General features: G+C 43.3%; 1 protein-coding gene across 10 annotated transcripts in view; it reads right to left on the bottom strand.

Moving 5' to 3' along the window:
• Positions 1–21,464, bottom strand: part of PALM2AKAP2 (PALM2 and AKAP2 fusion) — a 511,493-nt gene that overhangs the window by 65,796 nt on the left and 424,233 nt on the right. Inside the window, exon 1 of one of the 10 annotated variants that reach the window (XM_061426458.1) lies at positions 12,200–13,392. The exons of the other annotated variants lie outside the window; for them this stretch is intronic. Coding sequence (XP_061282442.1) covers positions 12,200–12,235 — 36 coding nt within the window. The 5' untranslated portion in view covers positions 12,236–13,392. Of the gene's footprint in view, positions 1–12,199; positions 13,393–21,464 lie in introns of those variants that run through there. 10 annotated transcript variants of the gene reach the window in all.

Below are 21,464 nucleotides of genomic sequence, written 5' to 3'. Positions count from 1 at the left end.
CCAGTGTGTATGCTCAGTCACTTCAGTCGTGTCCGACTCTTTGCGACCCTATGGACTGTAACCCACCAGGCTCCTCTGTCCATGGGATTCTCCAGGCAAGAATACTGGAGTGGGTTGCCATGCCCTCCTCCAGGGGCTCTTCCTGACGCCCCTGACCCAGGGACTGAACCCATGTCTCTTATGTCTCCTGTATTGGCAGGTGGGTTCTTTACCACTGGCGCCACCTGGGAAGCCCAATCTGTCATTAGTCTCCCCATAGAGTTGCCATCTCACAATTTGCTAACCCTCGAAGCTCAAAGTCCTTTTCTTTTGTCTTGTCACTTCTCTACAAAAGAATTGTTCTTTGCTAAGATAATACAGAAATTCAAGGTCTAACCACCCCTTTGAGTTACTCGTCACTGAGTACTCCCATGTGTACTGCATGGCATGCACACATTAAAAAATATGGTTCCTTTTCTCTTGTTACCCTGTCTTTTCTCAGTCTAATTTGCAAGACTCCAGCCAAGGAACCTAAGCTGCATAGAGGAAAAGTCCCCCCTTTACCCCTTCCCTGCCTTGGGATGGAGCAGGGGTTTTATGTTAGAAACGATGTCTAGAGAGGTGGATTGGCCAGACCATACAGAATTTGGGTCTTAAGTTCAGGTGCCGTGGAGCATAGGAGTGGTTTATGATGTACCATTTGCTTAGCCAGCCTTGATTTTCTGTCCTGATAGAGGCCTGCTTTCTGGCTAACCCCCAACCAAGCCAGGAGTCTGGTGAGGGAATGGAATCCCAGCGGTGGCCATGCTGTCCTGAGGCTCCGAGAGGCAGTGGTCCAAGGACTTCAGGATTTCAATTCAGTGGTCCCATAAAACCAATAAATTTGAAGCCAGGAGTGAAGTAACACATTTACTGTTAAATGTTTGATCTTGTTTTCTTAACTTAACCTTTCTGATCCAGCCCTGAAGATAATACAAACAAAAAGTATGTGATGCCAGTAACACTGGACAGCAAATTTTCTCTCATTTGATAAAATTTATACTCTAATACAGAATAATAAATCTCTGTATTATTTCCAAACACATTGCATTTTTCTATCAGTTCAGTAAACACTGTCTTGATTACAGAAGTAAGCCTTTAGGCACTATTCTGTTAATAAGAATATTCCTGCCCTCAGATGGTGCTAGATGAGCAGCTGAGGCTGAAAGTGCTGATACAAAGCAAACCGAACTTCAGAGGCAGAAAGAGTGTGAAAGTGTTAGTCGCTGAGTCATATCTGACTCTGCGACCCCATGGACTGCAGACCGCCAGGCTCCTCTGTCCATGGGATTCTCCAGGCAAGAATACTGGAGTGGGGTAGCCATTCCCCTCTCCAGGGGATCTTCCCGACCTAGGGATTGAACTTGGGTCTCCCACATCACAGGCAGTCTTTACAGTCTTAGCCACCAGGGAAGCCCTAGAAAGAGCATGGGATTCAGCAATAAACAAAAAAAGTTTTTGATCCTGGTTCTGTACCTGCTTGCTGGAGAAGCCACACTGGACCTCTCTGAGCCTCGGTTTCCTTATCTGAAAATGGGATATGGTCCTTAGAGAGACGTTGTATCCAAGGAGATCCCATACATAACATGCACAGGGCAGGGGTTCGGCTTGCAAGACTGTCATGGTGGCAAGAAGGCTGGTGCTGGTATAATAATCTGGAGAAGACAGCCACGGCTCCCTGTGGGCCAGCAACCCATGCAGCTGCCTAGTTAGTAGCTTATATATTATATCCCAAGGGAACTGGAACCATGAAAAGGAAAATATCTCATACAGAGGGTTTCCCAGCTTAACCTCTGCGGAAACGCCTTTATTCTCATCTTGAAAGCACGCAGCAGCTGCAGATGGTTTCAGGCAGGCCTGCAGAAGTCGGCCGTGTTCCCTCTGGGGAGGCCAGTGGGAATAAGAGCAGCTGCCAGGGGTTTCACGTGGAGAGCCGCTCACATCCAAAAGTGGGCAAGTGCGAGTGTGGCTGCCTCCGGTGGCTCCGCTCTGGCCCGTAACCTTGAAAAGCACTGAGAGATTTTCCTACCCTCGATTTCTCTTTCGAACAGACCCAGAAAGTGGCCATGAGAGATGATTCCCTCGGGCCAATGTTCAGGATACAGTGAGGGGGGCCGTTTCCAGACCTACAGCCTTGGCCCTGGGGCCCTTAGGGACTGGGGCAAGCAGGACTGTGACTCCCAGGGGCAACCCTATATCCTGCCTGCCTGGTTTTTGTTTTGTTTTACATACTTATTTCCTTATTTTAATTGTTTGGCTGTGTCGGGTCACAGTTGCATCACGTGGGATCTCTTGTTGGGCCTCGCCAGCTCTCCAGTTGTGTTCCCCCTGCTCAGCAGCTCCGAGGATGTGAAATCTTAGTTCCCTGACCAATGATTGAACCCACATCCCCTGTACTGCAAGGCCATTTCTTAACCACTGGGCCACCAGGGAAGCCCTGCCTGGTTTTAAGATCTCTACTTTAGCAAGGTTTGATCCCTAATTTGACAGAAAAGCCTGAAAAGTCACCTAATCACATTAGGGACCTTCAGTTGCTTGATGAAGGTTTATTGGTTCTCAGAAGCTTCAACTACTGTAAGATGTTCTTCATAACCTCTATTCCCATTTCTTCCATTCTAGATTTCCAGAAAAGGTCTGCTGGAACATCATTTTGACATCAGGAGGCAGCATGACTTGGTTTCTGGGCACAGCCACCCTTGGCTCACTCAGCAGAGCGCTTCTGCCTCATGGAAAATCCTCAGACTAGCCCCTTCAAGTCATCTGTGAAAATACACTCCTTTTTTAGGCTGAGATGGGCCTGCGCTGCCTCACGTGTTTTTATCCTGTGTCCAAGATAAGGACATCATAGGAATCTTTGGAATTATTCAGGCTCTCTAAAAAGGTTCCTTGAGATAAATTCTAAAAACCACCCCTCCTTCTCTAAGAGTGCCTGGGTGGCCTTCAAGGGGCCAGGGAGCAATATAGGGTGTCCACATATCAGGGGCTATGTGACATGGTCTTCTGCCTGTTTGGGGCATAAGGAGCTTCTGTGTGGGACACAGTAAAAGAATGAAAAGTAAGCCATCTATTTCCAGGCCTTTCTCAGGCTACCCACTCCTGCCCATGTAATCTTGAAGGGAATCACCCTATTCTCTGAACAAAAACCTCAGCCCATTTCTTATAAAATGATTCTGCAGAATCCTATGATAAACTGCCTTAGTTTTCTCCATGTGACTGAGAAGAGACTAGATTCAGAGACAGAGAAGCAAGTAGACAATTATCAGCTTCTTCTACATGGGTGGGGGGCTGCTGCATGACCTTGTTCATCACTGTCTCATCTTTCTAAAACAGCAGCAAGGCAACCTCTGCCTCCTTCTGGGCCCAAAGATATCAAGCCTACTCTTTCAAACCTCAGCTTAAGTCAAGGTTAAATGTGTAACCCTTGGAAGACAAAGGAAGTGTTAGTCTTTGCAAACTCATGGACTGTAGCCCGCCAGACTCCTCTGTCCATGGGATTCTCTAGGCAAGAATACTCAAGTGGGTAGCCACTCCCTTCTCTAGGAGATCTTCTCGACCCAGAGACTGAACCCAGGTCTCTTGTATTGCAAGCAAATTCTTTACTGTTTGAGTTGTCAGGGAAGCCCAACCCTTGGAAAGTCAGATTTATAAAAGGCCTGAGATTGCTGGCTGAAGGGAAACCCAGTTCTCTGTACCTTTCTTGATAAAACAGTTTAAGTTAGAAAAAAAGGGTGCTGTGTGTTGTTTGGATGATTCTCCGCTATCATCCTCATTCCCGCCCCTTCACTCTTTTCCTCCAGCTCTCAGCTTTCAGGGCCAAATTATATGCCTCAGAGGCTACAGTCCAAAAAAAAAAAGAGAGAGAGAAAAGGGAGATGGGGAAGGTGAAAGGTATTTATAATCGGTTTTGCTCCTCCCCATAAGAAATGGAATTCAATTAAAAGGCCTCTGCATCACAAAAATGCAAAATTACTCTGCCCATCACCTGCCAAGTCAGAGCAACCTCAGAGCAAACCTGATTAGCTGGGTAGCCCCAAATGACAGGCCTATTTTACCATTTTTCGTCTTTGAGATTTTGTTTTCTCAGAACTCCTGAATTGATTCATGCAAAGCAAATGAGATTTCATAATAGACTCTGGGACAATTCCACCCCCTGGGAACAAACCTATTCACGAGCCGTGGGGTGAGGTAATGCCACCCATCTGCTCTCGGGAAAGCCGGGTGCCCTCCGGGCCACTAAAGCAAGAAGGGCTTGAAGCCCATCCTGGGGAAATGGGGGCACCGAAGGCTTGCACCTTCTCAGGTTTCCTTCCTCAAGATAGTTTCTCAGGACACTCAGAAAAACATCTCATTCATAACCGCCTGGAAACTTGAGCCATTTTTTTTTCCTGATAGTCATTTCACTAGTTCGGAGGAAGTGACTTTCCCTTATCCCGCAAACCAGATGTCAGGCGAAGGAAGAGATCTCAGAACAAAGCAGATGGCAGAAAAGGCAGGAGGCTGATGCGAGCCGAGGGCTGCGGGGCGGCTCCGGATCTACAATGGTTTCTATTTACTTTATAAATGGATTCTGCAGGAAAAACAAAACTATCTTCTTTTCTTTTTTTTTAATTTATTTTTTAATTGGAGGAAAATTGCTTTACAATGTTGTGATGGTTTCTGCCATGTAACAAGTCAAAATCAGCCATAATTATACATATATCACCTCCCTAAGCCTCCCTCCTCTCCCCAAATCCAGGTCATCACACAGCACCCAGCTGGGCTCCCTGTGTGATACAGCAGCTTTGCACCAGCTATCTATCTTACACATGGTAGGGTATATATGTCTAGGAAAACTATCTGATTTCTAAAACATTCCTCTCTTCTTAAACTGTCTGGAAATTTAGACTTAGCTTGGAAATCTCAAGAACGAGGAAAGTTTTCTTCATCACAGCGACAAATTTGTTATTAGTTTTTGTTAGTGGTGGTAAGTGCAGGTAATTTTTAAATGCTGTCCTTGCCCTGCAATGGGACAAGCAAGGCAGGGACAGCATTCCATCCTGCCTGCCTGCCTTCCTTTCCTTCTTTCCTCTTTTTTCTTTCTCTCCTCCTATCCTTCCTTCCTTTCCTTCTTTCTTCTTTTTTTAAGAGGAAGATCTAATTGTTAAATGTCAAAAAGTGGTTATGAAAGTAACAGCTCATTGAAAAACCTAACTGAACAGTCTCTGTTCTATATATCCAGAGCTGGGGTGGGGAGAATGTTGGCATCTTTTCCATAGTGTATATAGGTATTTAAACCTGGCTGAAATCTTGGGAAGCAAAGAGGTGTGTGCAGCAGGTAAGGGGAGTTGCTGCAAAGATCTGGTGACCGTAGATGGTCAGTTTTCTTTTAAACTGAAGTATAGTTGATTTACAATGTTATGTTAATTTCTGCTGTACAGCAGTGATTTATTTTTTAAAATATTATTTTCTTCTTTCTTAACTGAAGATCTGGTTTTGCAAAAGGACAGAAATTCAGCTTCTAATCTGAATTGTGATCTTCATGTCATTCCTGAAAATAGTTTGAAAAAAGCTTGACTTGTGTGCCAGGAATCTGAGCTCTAGAATTGTCTCTGCTACTCACCTTCAGCAGGTCACTGACCTGCTCAATTTTAAAAGGCAATGCAGGAGACGTGGGTTCAATTCCTGGGTTGGGAAGATCCCCTGGAGAAGGAAATGGCAACCCACTCCAGTATTCTTGCCTGGGAAATTCCATGGACAGAAGAACCTGGTAGGCTACAGTCCATGGGTCACAAAGGGTCAGACACAACTTAGCATAAGGCTGCAATAGTAGGTACTCAGTTTATTTTATTTTTCTAACAGCTTCATTGAGATGCAATTCACACAGCATAAAATTCACTCTTTTAAAGCCTACAGTTCAGGGAGTTCAGTATATTCACAGACTTGGGCAACCATCACCCCTACTCATTTTTTGAGGAATGCATAAATCAGAGATTTAAAGGTAACATGGCTTTAAGTGCCAGGCTGTATTCTGAGCACATTTTGTAAAATAATTATGTGATCTCCCCAACAAATCTATGAATCCAGTCCTATGACAACTTTATAGTAAAGTCAACCGAGGCTTATGCCCAGGCTGTCCAGCTGGAGAGCCAGCATTCTGAACCAGTTTGAAAATCCTACAATCCTATTAAAAGAGTCTGACATAGTAAAGTTCCTTATTTATTACATTATTGCGTGAGTGCTCAGTCACTTCAGTTATGTCTGACTCTTGGCAACCCCATGGACTGTAGCCCTCCAGGCTCCTCTGTCCATGGGATTCTCCAGGGATACTAGAGTGGGTTGCCATGCCCTCCTCCAGGGGATCTTCCTGACCCAGCGATCAAACCTGAGTCTCTTATGTCTCCTGCGTTGGCAGGTGGGTTCTTTACCACTAACGCCACCTGGGAAGCTCGTTATGTCATGAACACAATAAATAAAAATAACAGCCTTCCTTTCTCATGTTTATGACAAATTTGCTGTCCTGAACCAAAAAAAAAAATGTCTCTTTCCCAGGAAATGGCAGGAGGGTGGCTACACCCCTGGACACAGGGGCACATCTGACTGATTCTGGGGTCTCTACATTTGGCCCTTAGTGAAATCCAATAAATGATTGACAGGTTAAGAACTGTGCCTGCCATGCATTATACATGGACCACCTAGAAGTTTCCATTTAAGCTAGTCAGAAGGAAGAGTCAGGTGCCTATAGCAGACTTAATAACCAAACCCAAATCACATTAACCATCACCAACTGGTGCCCAGAGACCCTGGGACCTCAAATTGGCATTAATGCCACAGAGTTGTTGTTTGTTTGTTTTTGAGCAGTAAGAATGAATCAGTCTGGATAAACCAAGGAGAATCATATCACCCTTCATACACAGGAAAGTACCATGAGACTGCCTGGTTCTCTCCACTCTAATTGAAAATCAGATTTGAGCGTTTGATTTCAGACATCACAGGTTTACTGATTTGAGGGGCTTGTTTGAATAATGTTCTACCAATACATTTAAGCCGGCTGGGAGGAGGAGAAGACTCAGAGATGGGCTAGTTCGATGCCATGCCCAGCCCTACTCCAGGATTTCAATTCTCCTTCCTTCTAAGGCTGTAACAGCCATCCCTTTGCCATTGCTATGGCTAACTGCTGTGATTCAGCCCTAAGAAAAAAGCAAATGTCCTGATGTCAGTAAATGGCACAAAATGGGCAGGGGGTGATGGGAGGGAAGAATTACAGTAAAGCATTTTCATGCTTAAATAAAGGTTTTCTTCCCCCTCTCCCACTTGCTTTGTGAAACTTCTCACGAACAAAGGGCTATTCTTGTGCGTGACGGCTGGCCATATGTGATCTGCTTTCAGAGCTCAGGGTCCATGTGAAATCCCAGGGTGAAAAGGAAACTCAGCCGGAAAGCCTGGGGTGGCTGAAGGGAGAGCTGGCTCCTTTCTGTTTCTAAGGCATGCCACCAACCCAAACACAAGCAGCTGGAGTTCAAAGCAGGCCTCCTCATGGGATTCTTCCCCGACGGAACTCAGAGCTAGCAAGTCTGTGCAAAGAAAGACTGCCAGAGTCGTCTAAGTCTGCAGGATTTAATAACTAGGTTTCCCTCCTACATCATCTACTCAGGGTGACCCACTTAGACAATGTCCTCCATTTACAATGGCTTTCGGAGAGGTCTCTGGGAAGCTGTTATGAGGCTTCCTAACGTCTCTTTGCCCCTTAGCACAAGTTCCAGGGAAAAGCGGAGCTGCTACCTTACAATGATGTTTATAGACAGCCAGCAGTCACAACACTAAAGATTCACTATTTCTCTTCTCAGAACTGTTACTTTCTGATTTCTCTGCTTTCCTATTGAAGTTCATAAACTCAGATCCCCACACATATAGTAGGAAAGAGTGTAATTGTCAGAAGTAAACATCAGCAGAAATCTTGGCCAGAAGTAGCTAAAGGATGTGGTTAGACAAAATATAAAACTGGACAGTAATCCAGGTTACCCAAAAGAATTGAAAGGGAACCCAAACTGATATTTGTACATTAATGTTCATAGCAGCGCTATTCACAGTAGCCAAAAGGTAGAAACATCCCAAGTGTCCATCAAAAGGTGACTGGATAAACAAAACGTGGTACACACACACACACGAGTATTATTCAATCACAAAAGTTAGGAATCTCCAATGCATGCATGCATGCTCAGTCGTGTCCGACTCTCTTTGTCGGACATAGCCCGCCAGGCTCCTCTGTCCAGGGGATTTAATTCCAAAACATGCTACAGTATGGCAAAGTTGAAAACATTTTGCTATATAGAAGGAGCCAGGCAGAAAAGGACAATTACTCTTTGATTTTGTTTGGGATGATTAAAAATGTTTGGAAAGATGGTGGTGATGGTTGCATAACATTGTGAATGTACTTAACACTACTGAGTTTTGCACTAACAGGTGGTTTAAATGATGAAATTTTATGTTATGTATATTTTACCACAATTTTTTTTTAATTAGATGGTAAGATCTCAGAAGCTGAAATTCTGTCTTAGCCATCTTTGCCCCTCTAGCATCTAGCATATTCCAGGCTCAGAGGGGCAACTTCATAGACGTCTGCCAAATAGACCACATATACAGTAGAACGGTTTTAAAGTTGATGCTCTAGGAGTTTCTGAGGCACGCCGACCCAGGTCTCTGACATCTCAGGGTCCAAACCACATCAGAGCTATCATTCCAAGAATTCACAAAATGATCTCATTTGCAGAAATAAAATTTCATCCAGCTATATTTCTCCAAAAGCGTTATGTCCATAGAGATTCTATACAAATTCACAGAGATTTTATTTCTCATCCCACAGAGGTGAACATTGGCATTATAGTCCAGGTCATTAACAGTAACATTGAAATGGCCCCAGACCCACATCTACTTGGCATAAGACAGAGGCAGCTCTTGATAAGATTTGAAAGTCACCTGTGCAAAAATGCACAGATTTGGAAGAGGTCTATTGGGTAATTTTCCCCACAACCCTAAACTAAAGCACAAGGACTGCATTTATTCAACACATATTTACTGAACACCTAATCTATGCTGCGCATGTGCTTAGTCGCTCAGTCGTGTCCGACTCTTGCGACCCCATAGACTGTAGCCTGGCAAGCTCCCCTTCCACGGGATTCTCCAGGCAAGAACACTGGAGTGGGTTGCCACTTCCTTCTCCAGGGGATCCTTCCGACCCAGGAAACGAACCCAGGTCTCCTGCACTGCAGGCAGACTCGTTATTGACTGAGATGCTAAGTACTCACCACTCAAGGATGTGGTATTTAGTGGATTTTCTCAATCTGTGACAATCAATCTAAACAGTTAGTTCATTTCTAAATCATTCCTGGCCAGAGGACATACTACGTTAAAAAAATGTTCTGCTCACCAATTCCAATGTGTGTGTGTTTGAGCGGGGAGCAGAGGGTCCTTCCACTACCACTCTCCCCTACCAACAAGCAATTCTAGGACACCAGCTAGACATCCTGCAGTTCAGTTCTGACATTATCTACCTGGAGAGAGCATCAGATCCCACATGTTAAGGGCTCAGTCCTATAAGACAGTCCCTGCTCCATTTCAAATGCCAACTGCAAGCCCAGACTATTATCTGTGCTTTTGACCAACCAGCTATGGATCAGAGATTCCACGACCCCTCACCCTTGTGCTCAATTAGCTTGCTAAGGCAGCTTAAAGAACCCAGGAATCTAACTACTCCCCAGATTACTGACTTGTTATAAAAGGATCTAACTCGGGAACAGGCGGATGGCAGAGATGCAAAGGAAAGGGCAAGGTGCTTCCATGCATCTCCAAGTGAATACTCCTCTGAATCTCCATGCGTTCACCAACCCAGAAACTCTCAGAACCCTGTCTTTGTGGTTTGTTATGGAAGTTCCATTACATACATGTGTTGTCTTGATTTGTCTGCCCCTTGTGTGTGTGTGTGTGTGCGTGCACACTCAGTTGCTCAGTCATATCTGACTCTTGGTGACCCATGGACTGTAGCCTGCCAGGCTCCTCTGTCCATGGGATTGGACCAACAAGAATACTGGAGTGCATTGCCACTTCCTCCTCCAGGGGATCTTCCAGACCCAGGGACTGAACTGGTGTCTCCAGCATCTCCTGAATTGGCAGGAGCCACCTGGGAAGCCCTTGTCTGCCCCATGATTCCCCTTAAAGAAACACAACTTCTGCTACTACCTCCTTCCGCCTGTGGTCCAGAGGAGCTGACATCCCTTCGGCTCCAAGAGTGTGTGTGACCCAAGCCTGGCCAATCAGAACACTCTGTCTTCCCCCCACATCCTCCCTCTGGAGCCACGAGGGGTTAAGAGAACCAATCAGAGCCAAAGAGACTCCATCCTGAGACTGGTTGGGACTGAAAGGAATTGAGAAAATGGGATGAAAGGCTGGAGCTGCTGTCATCTTGATACCACAAGGAAAAGAGCCTGCCAAGAATAGAGCCAACACAGAGGAAAACACAGCTGAACAGGGATGGGATGGCAGGACACTGATGATGTCATCTGAAACCCTGGATTCTGCCCTGCCTGAAACCCATCCCTTTTGATCCCCTTCATAAGCCAGTTTGAGTTATGAAGTCCTTGGCTTCTAGCAGCATTTCACTTCCCTTGGAAAAAAAAAAAAAAAATCATACGGAATTCAATTTACATTTAACAAAAAACCCTAAACTGCAAAAGGCATGAACTTTTTTCATTTTTACTATATTACTTTTACTAATTACAGTACTTATTATAAATTTCAGTTATTTTTAATATATTGTACAATTCATTATGACATTCTAATCCATTCATTATAGCAGGAAGAAGCAACTAATTAGATATAGTGCAATTTTCCTATTTATAATTCTTTGAGGAAAGAATCAGGAAATGAGACCTTGCTTCTAATATCTCACTCAACCTTTAGCCTGGAAAGTGTCAGATACAGCTGTGTTATCTGTTACAAAATGGTTTGGCTCCATCTTCAGAAGTAAGAGTAAACTCAATACCAAAACACGCCAATAGAAATTCAAAATACAGAGAAAACTGAACTATTCTGTACCTTGTCTGCAACTGTATGCATTTGTCCAAACTCAACGATACAGCAAAAACAGAGAGATTTTACTGTGTGTAAATAAAAAGTGAATGAATCTTAAACAATATATATATTTTTATGTATCAACAACACAAAACTGTCCAGGATCCAAAAAACCACAAGGATCACACACATTACTTTAGAAATCAGCACACGTGAATCTGAAAGAGTTCTGAAAATGAAGTCATCTGTCTAGAATTAAGAGGATATTTTGAAGTCTCTATTAATCACGGACAATACCTGATCTTTGTGAACTTGTGTGTAACTCCATGCTTCCTCTCTTTACTTCACTCTCACTAGAGGCAGTATACAGATATTTCTCTCCACTTTTTGACTTAGACTAGGAGCAGCACACAAATATGGAAACTGTACCCCCAAGGCCTGCAGGGGACAGGATGCCTTGCCAGAGTGGTTCTGAAAAGAAGCTCCTCTAATAGTTTTCAAACCCTAAGTTTTCAAACCGTAAAGTGTATTCTTTCACTTGACCCCTATGTTGACCTACCTTGCCAACAGGTTCAAGGTCAGTGGCAAATAATTTGATCAGATTTGAAAGCCAGGCCTGTATAGCTTTCATGTATCCAAAGCTCATGAGCTGTATACTTAGCTTTCTGGCAATGCATCTCCAATTATTACTAACTAGTTTAGAACTAATTATAGCATTAAATCATCAGGTTAAAAGCCCAGAGAACGTTCCCACTTAAGCATGCCTCCCTGAGAAGAAAAGCGCTATATAAATGGAAAGTCCTAAGGTATTACAGTAATTACGAGAGAAAGAGAAATAATTCACAGCAAAGTTGGAACTTGACACCAAATAGCATTTTTGCAGCTGTTCTGATTTGGTTTTCTTAAAGTCGCCCAGAGAAACACACCTTCAGCTATTTAGAGCTTTCCAGTGTCTGAAACGTCAGAGATGTGCCTTTTTCTTTGTGGATGACTCCAGTGCCTGGAGTTCAGAAAGGTAATTTTCCTAAAGAATAACAGGAAATGTGCCTTTGTGAGTCTGAAGCCCTAACGGTGTAAGTTCCCTGGGTGGGCACCCAGCAGAATTCCACAGTCAAAGCAGGCAACCCAGGAGACCTACCTTAAAGAGAGAAAAGAACATCCAGGTGGCAATCATGACCTTGACTCTCCCTCAGTTACGACCTGATCTTGGGAACCAGCTGCTTCTAAAGCTTCACCTCCGGTTTCCCTGTCCTCAGTCGGACGTCCGACGTAAGGACACAGCCCTCTGCAAGGTCACAGCATTTCAGATGAAGCGGCACGGAGCTGGCAACCTGTGTGTACACGTACCTGGTAGACACTGCCCCAGAAGAAGCCTACACACTGCAACGTGAACCGGCCCGACTTCTCCGGTTCAAAGGTACCATTTGGAACCGTGTTAGAGCCTTCAAGGGCAAATGAAACAGGAGTGTATTTACTTGTAAACAGCTACTAATTATCGGATTACACTTTATCAGATCAATTATGATTTGACAAATTCGAGCTGGGAGTTGCATTCAAAGGCAATGGGGTAACAGAGCCCTGGAGAGGCAGGGGATAGTTCCACTGTTTTGTTTCGGTTTTCTAAATTCTGATGACTTATTTTATAATACAGACACCAGAAAGTGACCTTTAAGACGGTTTCCCTCCTGCAAAGCCACTGGCTCTGCACAGTAAGAGTCGTCACTGGACACTTGTTTACAGTAAAGACAAGTAACTATTAATTCAGACAAAGGAACCTTCACAAAGAGAGGAAGAAAACCTGTTTAGCAAAGTGGCAGGCACAAAAAGAAACGAGCCCTTCATGAAAAGTGAGACAAAATGAAGTCAAGACACAGATGCTCTTGTTAATGGGACAGGAATATAACTCTTGCCAACTAAGACACGAGAGTCAAAAATCCTACATTTTAATCGGCTATACCCCAATACAAAATGCTTTTGGTATTAAAAAAATAATAAAATAAAAATTTCAAAAATCCTACTTTTATTGAGAACTACTATTAAGGAGGATTAAAAATAAACAACAAACAAAAAAATACCGTCATCCAGTTTTTAAGAGATTTGGGAGAACAACATGGGAAGTTATATTCTCGGCCTCAGTCAGAATGGCTAACTCCCTGCTTCTAAGGCCAAGGGGCAGCCCCTCACCCACTGGCCACCAGAGTCAACCAGCACTTCTCACTGAGTCAGGACTTGCTATATTCTTGCCCTATTTTTTTTTTAATTGCAGGATAATTTCTTTACAGTGTTGTGTTGGTTTCTGCCATACAACAATATGAATCAGCCAGAAGCAGACATATGTCCCCTCCCTCTTGAACCTCCTCCCCACCCCTTCAGGTTGTCAGAGCACCGGGTTAAGCTCCCTGTGTTAAACACCAATTTTCCACTAGCTATCTAGTTTACCTACGGTAAAATATCTACTCTCTCAATTTATCCCAGCCTCTCCTTCCTGAGCTGTGTCCACAAGTCTGTGCTCTATGTCTGGTCTCTGTACCTGCCCTGCAAATAGGTTCATCAGGATCATCTTTCCAGATTCCATATATATGTGTTAATACACAACATTTGTTTTTCTCTTTCTGACTTACTTCACTTTGTATAAGAGGCTCTAGTTTCACCCACCTCAATAAACTGACTCAAATGTGTTCCCTTTTATGCCCGAGTAATATTGCATCGTATACATGTACCACAACCTCTGTATCCATTCACCTGTCAATACCTTGCCCTATTCTGCAATAGGTCTTTTCTCAAGCAGTTTTACCTGCTTTATAACATCTCTAAGATCATTTTCATTCTCCTTTAAAAATTCTATCGGACAAATCCTGTCTTGACTTCAGCTCCAATTTCAACAAGTGAAATTAAAAGAGGCAGTTCTTTGAAACAGATACATGTGCTCTTCTGCCAGTAATCTCTTTTCCCTTTCTCCTCAGACATCACAGGTCCATTGATTTGAGGGGCTTGTTTGAATAATGTTCTATCAACACATTTAAGCTGGCTGGGGGGAGGGGAAGACTCAGAGATGGGCTAGTTCAATGCCATACCCAACCCATGGTGGTCCTACTCCAGGATCTCAATTCTTCTTCCTTCTAAGACTAACAGTCCCTTTCCCCTGAATGTTCTTGCTCTAGCTCAGCTCTGCCCAATGAAATGTTTCTGCAATGACGAAAAAGCTCTATATCCGCTCTGTCCAATATGGTAGCCACTAGCCATATTCTGGCTATTGACTATTGAAATGTGGCCAGTGTGACTGAGGAACTGACCTTTTAATGTCATTTAACTAATTTAAATACAAATTTGAATAGCTACATGTGGTCAGTGGCAATCAGATAAGACTGCGCAGCTATAGCTCTTCACTTGAGCAACCTCAGCCCAAAGGCTGGGGTGGCCTCCCCTGATCACCCCACACTCCCTTTTCTTCTCTTCTCAGCACTTATTAACACCTGAAATGATTCTGCCTGTTTGCTTTGTATTGTTTGCGTCCCTCCTTAGAATGCAAGGTCCCTGACGGCAGAAACCTTGCCTCTCTGATTCTCTGCTGCCTCCTAGAACAGTGCCTGGCATAGGGCGCACACTTTGTAAACATGTGCTGAGTCAATCAATGAATGAACCAATGCACTGGCCCAGGTGCTTCCTTCCTTGAGGGAATGGAAAAAGAAGGAAGTCCACCTACCTTGGTGAGTGAATTGTGAATTGCTTTATCAGAACTTTGACCTATGGGACCATGTTACACAGATCATCCAGAGCAGCCAGCTGTGCATTCAAACGATAAGGAGGTAAAGGAGCCTCCAACCAGGATCACAAGGTTGGAGACTTGGAGGCCACAGCCTAGGGATCCTTCAAGAACAGACAGGAAGCTCCTCCCATGGAGGAGAAGAGCCACCTCTGACGAAATGGCTGCAACCCTGAAGACTCCAACCATTAGTGCCAGTCCTTGTGGGAATGAGCTGTGTCAGCTACTGAGCATAGGGTGCTGATCAAGACAGACAGGATCCCCCATCCTGTGGGTGCTCACCTCCTCTGGAAGAGAAGGACACATCAGCAATACTAAGATGAGGCATTACCTCTGAGACTCCGTGAGGGGGGCTTGGATGAAAGCACAAAAGGAAAGGAGATACTTCACTCAGTCTAGGGTAGTCAGGGAAGGCTTCCTGGAAGAAGATTTGATTAATCTAAATCTTGAGGGGGATAGAGTTAGGGGTGCCAGAGTGGTATGGGTTAGGGGTTAGATGTAACAGGTTGCTGGGGAATGGCTATTCCAGGGAGGAAGAATAGCAAGAGCCAAGATACTTAGGTGTGCAATGGCAAACTATTGATACAGAACTGTAAACACTCTGGTTTTCCCGGTGTGTAAAGGGTAACAAGAAATAAGACTAGAGAAATGGGTGGAGGATGACGTCACAGATCATACAGGCCTTGAATGCCCAGGATTGGGTTTTATTCTTAGGGCAATGGGCAAGAGACTTTAAGGAGAAGGATGAAATGACTATCTGCTCTCTAATGATCTTCATGATCCTAGAGATGTATTGGTAGTGAAGGAACTGGAAAGGAGTGTGACACTTGAGACATATACACTATGCAGAACAGGGTATGGAAAATACTGCCAGCGTGTCCAGAAGCCTGATACTGTCAAGTGGGCCAAGAGACAGGCTGCCGAGACAGGCTGATGCAGTCAAAGCCTTCGGACTGACTTTACAGCCTAATGCATGTGCATGCAGACACAAACGTGGGGGTCATGGGCCTACAGTGATAATCTGCCCAGCACGAAACACCATCTTGGAAGGTCAAGAAATGGCCAAGTTACTCTCCGCAGCTTTGCAAGGGACTGTCTCTAAGTGGGACTGGTTGCTTCAGATGCAAATTCATCTACTTAGATAAACAGATCTACTTATTGAGAGCTGACTGTGTGCTACATGCTCTTCCAAACACAATCTCCTTCAATAGTCACAATAAAAAATGCACGCACCTCTTAACAAGACTAAAGATCCTTTATACTGAACTAACAAGACTAAAGATCCTTTATGCTGCCCACACAGCTACATTGTGATTGTTTTCCTTTTTGCTATTTTTAAATATTTTTAATCTTCATTAGATAAAAAGGCACAGAGCAGGCACATGGTTTTTAAAAATCAAATGGCAATAGAAGGGTTAAACTGTTCAAAAAGCTGATTCACTGCCTCCTTAGTCTTGTATGACTGTCAACTCTTTAGAGCTATTTCTTATGTTATTTGCCAAATTTTTCTATGTTTATCTTATGTTGCTGTTTTATATTTAAATTTATTTTCAATTGGAGGATAATTGCTTGACAATATTGTGTTGGTCTCTGCTATACATCAGCCATAGGTATACATATGCCCGCTCCCTCTTGAACTTCCCTCCCATCTCCCACCCCTTAGGTTGCTTATTTATCAGTTTTAAACATTATCTGTTGACTTCCCTCGCACTTGTTCTCCCGATATTTTTATTTACTTCACAAATTTTGGTTAATTCTTCCTCAGTCTTCACATTACTAGAGTCATGTGAAATGTGAAACTCTTCCCACAATTAAGAAGTTCTGTAAAGCCTCCCAATAGCGTCTGCTAAACAGCTGAGTGGATCAGGAAATGTATCCACTTCACTGTGTTCCACAGCCCCTCAACCTCCTGCTCCTCTTGCCTGGTTGATGGCTAGACTTCACTTTGCAGGATCCCTGGTTTTCTGTACGCTGCCCGCTTTTTTAATTTGCTCCCTTGTTTTACTGGAGCATATCCTCCCATACCTTTCTCCATACTCACTATAATTTTAGTCACTATTTTCTTACTGTTATATAAGCACATGATTTAAAGTGCCTAATAGTTCTATTTGGAGAAGGAAATGGCAACCCACTCCAGTGTTCTTGCCTGGAGAATTCCAGGGACGGGGGAGCCTGGTGGGCTGCCGTCTATGGGGTCGCAGAGAGTCGGACACGACTGAAGTGACTTAGCAGCAGCATAGTCCTATGGAATTTACTCAATGCCTTAACTCCATCCCTCCACTTCCCTCTAATTCTTCCTCCCAAGAAGTAAACGTTTAACTTCTTTTAGATAATTTTCAGTAACAATTTTAGATGGCTTCTTTGTAGTTTCTCAGTTGCTGGCACTATTTATTGACTTCCCGATATGGAAAATAAGGCTCTATGTCCCCACCACACAACTGTACCTTTCCCATGTCCCTGCTTTCCCAGTATGTGCTCAGTTGATCAGTCGCATCTGACTCTTTGTGACCTCATGGACCACAGCCTGCCAGGCTCCTCTGTCTATGGGATTTTACAGGTGGGAATACGGGAGTGGGTTGCTATTCCCTTTTCCAGGGGATCTTCCCGAGACCCAGGGGTCAAACCCATGTCTCCTGTGTCTCCTGCATTGGCAGGTGGATTCTTTACCATCTAAGCCATCAGGGAACCCCATCCTTTTCCAGCATAATTATACTGAAAATTTTAAAGATAATATTATTATAGTTATATAACACTACTTTCAGGTGAGCCATGTGGTAAAGTATGATGACTTTTCTGAATATCTTACTGTTTTCTCTAAAATTGATAATAATCCTTTGCCCCCTTTACTTAGTATTTTATATATTTCTCAGTAGTTCAAGCCCCAAATTTTAACCATATCTTTATCAGATATTCTATTAATTCCACCTTGGGAAAGAAATCACTTCCTGAGTCTGCTGACACATTTTGGGAGCAGAGCTGCGAGTTCCCACAGACAGCTTCTAGAAACTTCCTTTGCCTCTTTCATGCCGGATCTCCTATTTCCTGCTTCACTTGTAGTTTTCTCTCCTGGTTTACTCTTTTATTTCAGTGAACCACCTCCCTCCAGCTGGCTCCTGAAAAACTTGTATGTCTGACAATGTCATTATTCTACTCTCACACTTGCTTCAGAGTTTGGCTGGATAGAAAGTTCTAGCTTTTATTTTCCTCCAGACTATTGAAGGCAGTGCTCCATAGCCTTCTAACTGCCAGCACTGCTGTTGAGATGTGAAGACCCATCCCTGATCTTGGCATGTGATCAACTTTTTTTTTTTAACCCCTGGAAGACTATAAGATCTTCTCTTTGCCACCAATGAATTCTTAAATAAAACTCTGGAGGACAGAAAGCAGACACATAAGTAATAAAAAAACAAAAACACAAAACTTTGCAGACCTGACAGGATCCTAAGCTGTCACTGGGGAAGGCTGAGAGCCAAACAAGTCATATGAAAGACTGCAACAGATTCAGGAATGTTTAGACCGTCTCACAACAGACCAGTCCTCCTATTTTAACTATACATCTCCTTCACCTTGGTGCCCAAAACTGTATTCCTATCATCTCCTTCCCTGTTGTCCTCAGGCTTGTGGATTTATGCCTTCACAAAAATTGCCTTAAGTCAAAGAACAAATACAAAAGGACAAATACCAGTGATTGCAGTTACACGAGGGACTCGGAGGAGTCGAACTCATAGGAGACAGAAAGGAGCTGATGGTTGCCAGGGGCTGGAGGGAGAGAGGGATGGGGAATCTGAATATAGTGGATACAGAGCTTCAGTTTGAAAAGATGAGAAAGTTCTAGAAAAGGATAGTAGTGATGCTTGTATCACAAGGAGAATGTATTTACTACTGAACTGTACACTTCAAAATGGTTAAAATAGGAAATTTGATGTTACACATGTTTTACTACAATAAAGTAAAAATACAGTGATACCTCCCTCTGAAAGGTTTTGTTTGGTTGGGAGCAAAGGGAGATGAATGAGTTCAATCCCCTCTTGTTATGCAGAAGTCTTTTGCAGATAAGATTTTTTTTTTTTTTTAACAATTCCATTCTTTAGAGCAGATCAGTAGTTTCAAACCTTAGGATAATAAGAATTATTGTAAGGGCTACAGACACAAAACCTTGTGTTTCTTCTATAGATTGTACTTCATGGGTGATTCCAGGGGTGACCTTTATTTACCACACAATGATTCTCCCTTTAGAGTCTGACCCTTCCATTTTAAGATATTACCTTCAGCCGTATTAACAAAAGTGTAAAACTAAGAGCCAGAGAAGTGATGTTCTAGAGTAGGACCAGGTTCCTTTCTTGATTCCATACATTAAGGTTAAGGTTGGTGGCAAAGGGCTTTAGCTACCAAATGAAATACAGATGGAAGAAGAGGGCCATGATGGAGAAGGCTGGGTGGGCTGGAGGTAGTGCGAGCATGAAAACGTTCCTTCAGATCTCTCTAATATCTGAACTGCACAGACTCGGTGAGACTCCCAACACTGATGAAGCACAAGAAGAGAAGCCAACGTGAGGTTCCAGTTCATACAGGGGAGGATTTTCTGTCACCTGGGCACTGTCCAAATAAAGCCTGGATGACCACTGGAAAGTCAGGCTCTAGTTGTTGGCAGAAAGACCGCTTGGGAAGGGGATGCTGGGACTGGACTAGCTGACCTTTAAGAGCCCTTTCAGTCCTGGGATTGTGTGTGAAAAGGTTCATGTCCAAGACCATAAGCCCAAACTGTAAACAGATGCTGTGCCCCGCCAAGCCAGGTAGTAAATGTGGTGTGCTCTATTTTAAGAACATAATCCACTAAGAAAAACAGGTTCCTAAGAAAAGGAATATATGATTACAGGCAACATACAAGCCGCAATTCTAGTCCACTCTCGCCTTTCCAAAGTTTCTCTTTTTAACAATGTGAACCTCCAAATGCAAATGACAGTAATTCTCGATGAAATGCTCTCATGCAAGTAATCAATGTTTCCCCTGAAAAAAATATCATTGGCTTCATTACTTTCCATCAAGGGGAAAACCTTCAACCTAAGCTAGCATGGCTGATTTTCCAAAACAGATATCTTCTAGAAGGCTTTGGAAAAGTAAGTAAATAGAGTATCGCAAGAATCACCTTTTCTTGTTTATTAAAAGGTACACAGTCCTTCTGCAACACTCCCAAAGCACTTTCTACATGTTACCAGGTTGAAGCAGTATTTCTTTCTACTTACTGCATTCACTTTATTTTTCAGTTATTTTTAAAATTTTAGTCCCTTTTAAAAACTGAAGTATAATTGAGTTACAATGCTGTATATGAAGAACACCCTGGCAGTTCAGTGGTTAGGTCTCTGCACTTTCACTGCAAAGTTTATGAAGAACACCCTGGCGTTCAGTGGTTAGGTCTCTGCACTTTGACTGCAAAGTTATGTTAATTTCAAGTGTACAGCACAGTGATTCAGGTATATAAATAAATATAAAAGCTTTCAGATTCTTTTCCCTTATAAGTTGTAGAATATTGAGTATAATTCCTTGTGCTATACAGCAGGTTGCATTCACTTTTTTTCAATGTACCTTCCATTTCATCTCTGGAAAGAAACAAAATAACACAACCACAGACTCTTAAACTTTCTGTTTACTGGTTTCCTGAGCTCAAAATACTTTCAATATTCAGCCTGTGCGAGTCTTTCTAAGTTACCAGCAAGCACAGCTTTTGCAGACAGAGGGATCAGAAAAATGACTGGGGAAGACAGTGCTCTAAATACACACTTCCCACGTCCAATCATAACCACTATGTTGCCAAGTAGACAGCCTATACTGTACTCCGATCTCTTATTCTAGCTGACATCACATCTATGATTTTGATTATCTAAAACTGTCAATCTTCTTGGCAACTTCTATAGAATCTTTTCTTAATGGTATAAAATGTAAAAATGAAAAACTGATGGATTATATGACTTTCCCACCCTCCAATTGTTTTTTTCTTTTCTAAAAACAGAAGCCACTGAAGACCTTGACTGCCAGTATGCCAGTGACTACCACTGGTCTCCCTTCTGGGACGCAGCAGGTTAACACTAGTGATGAATTACGTGTTTCTATCCCCAGGGCAGCCTAGCACAGTGCCTCGCATATGGTAGCTGTCAGAATGTTAGGTTCATGAAACTGAATGACGAAGAGAGGGAGACGAAAGGTATTTTTTGAGACAGGGAACCTCAAGCTCCCAACACAAGTCGCCATCTATCTCTCCCTGTAGGCAACAAGAACAGAGAGACACGCACAGAGCGGTGCTGTGCTTCCCCCTAAAACGGAGCAGGACGATGCTGTCCATCCAACGGCCGGATCACAATGATTCTATCCACGTCTTTTCCATACGATTCCTCGTGGGAAAACCAAAAGTGATAATTAACCTAACATCTCAGTGTGAAGATTAAAATAAGCTACACAGAGGCATTTCCTGGCAGTCTAGTGGTTAAGACTTTAAGCCTCCCCTGCAGGGGGCACAGGTTTAAGCCCCAGTAAGGGAACTAAGACCCCACAAGTAGCATGGCCAAAAATAAAATTTTTAAAAGCTACATGTTTTCACTCCCTGCTGTACAACAGGAAGGTATTATTCGCTGCCTTTCAGATGAAA

Source organism: Bos javanicus, chromosome 8 (assembly GCF_032452875.1).
Source record: "Bos javanicus breed banteng chromosome 8, ARS-OSU_banteng_1.0, whole genome shotgun sequence".
Classification (NCBI taxonomy): domain Eukaryota; kingdom Metazoa; phylum Chordata; class Mammalia; order Artiodactyla; family Bovidae; genus Bos; species Bos javanicus.
This window is presented reverse-complemented; position numbering and strand designations above follow the sequence as displayed.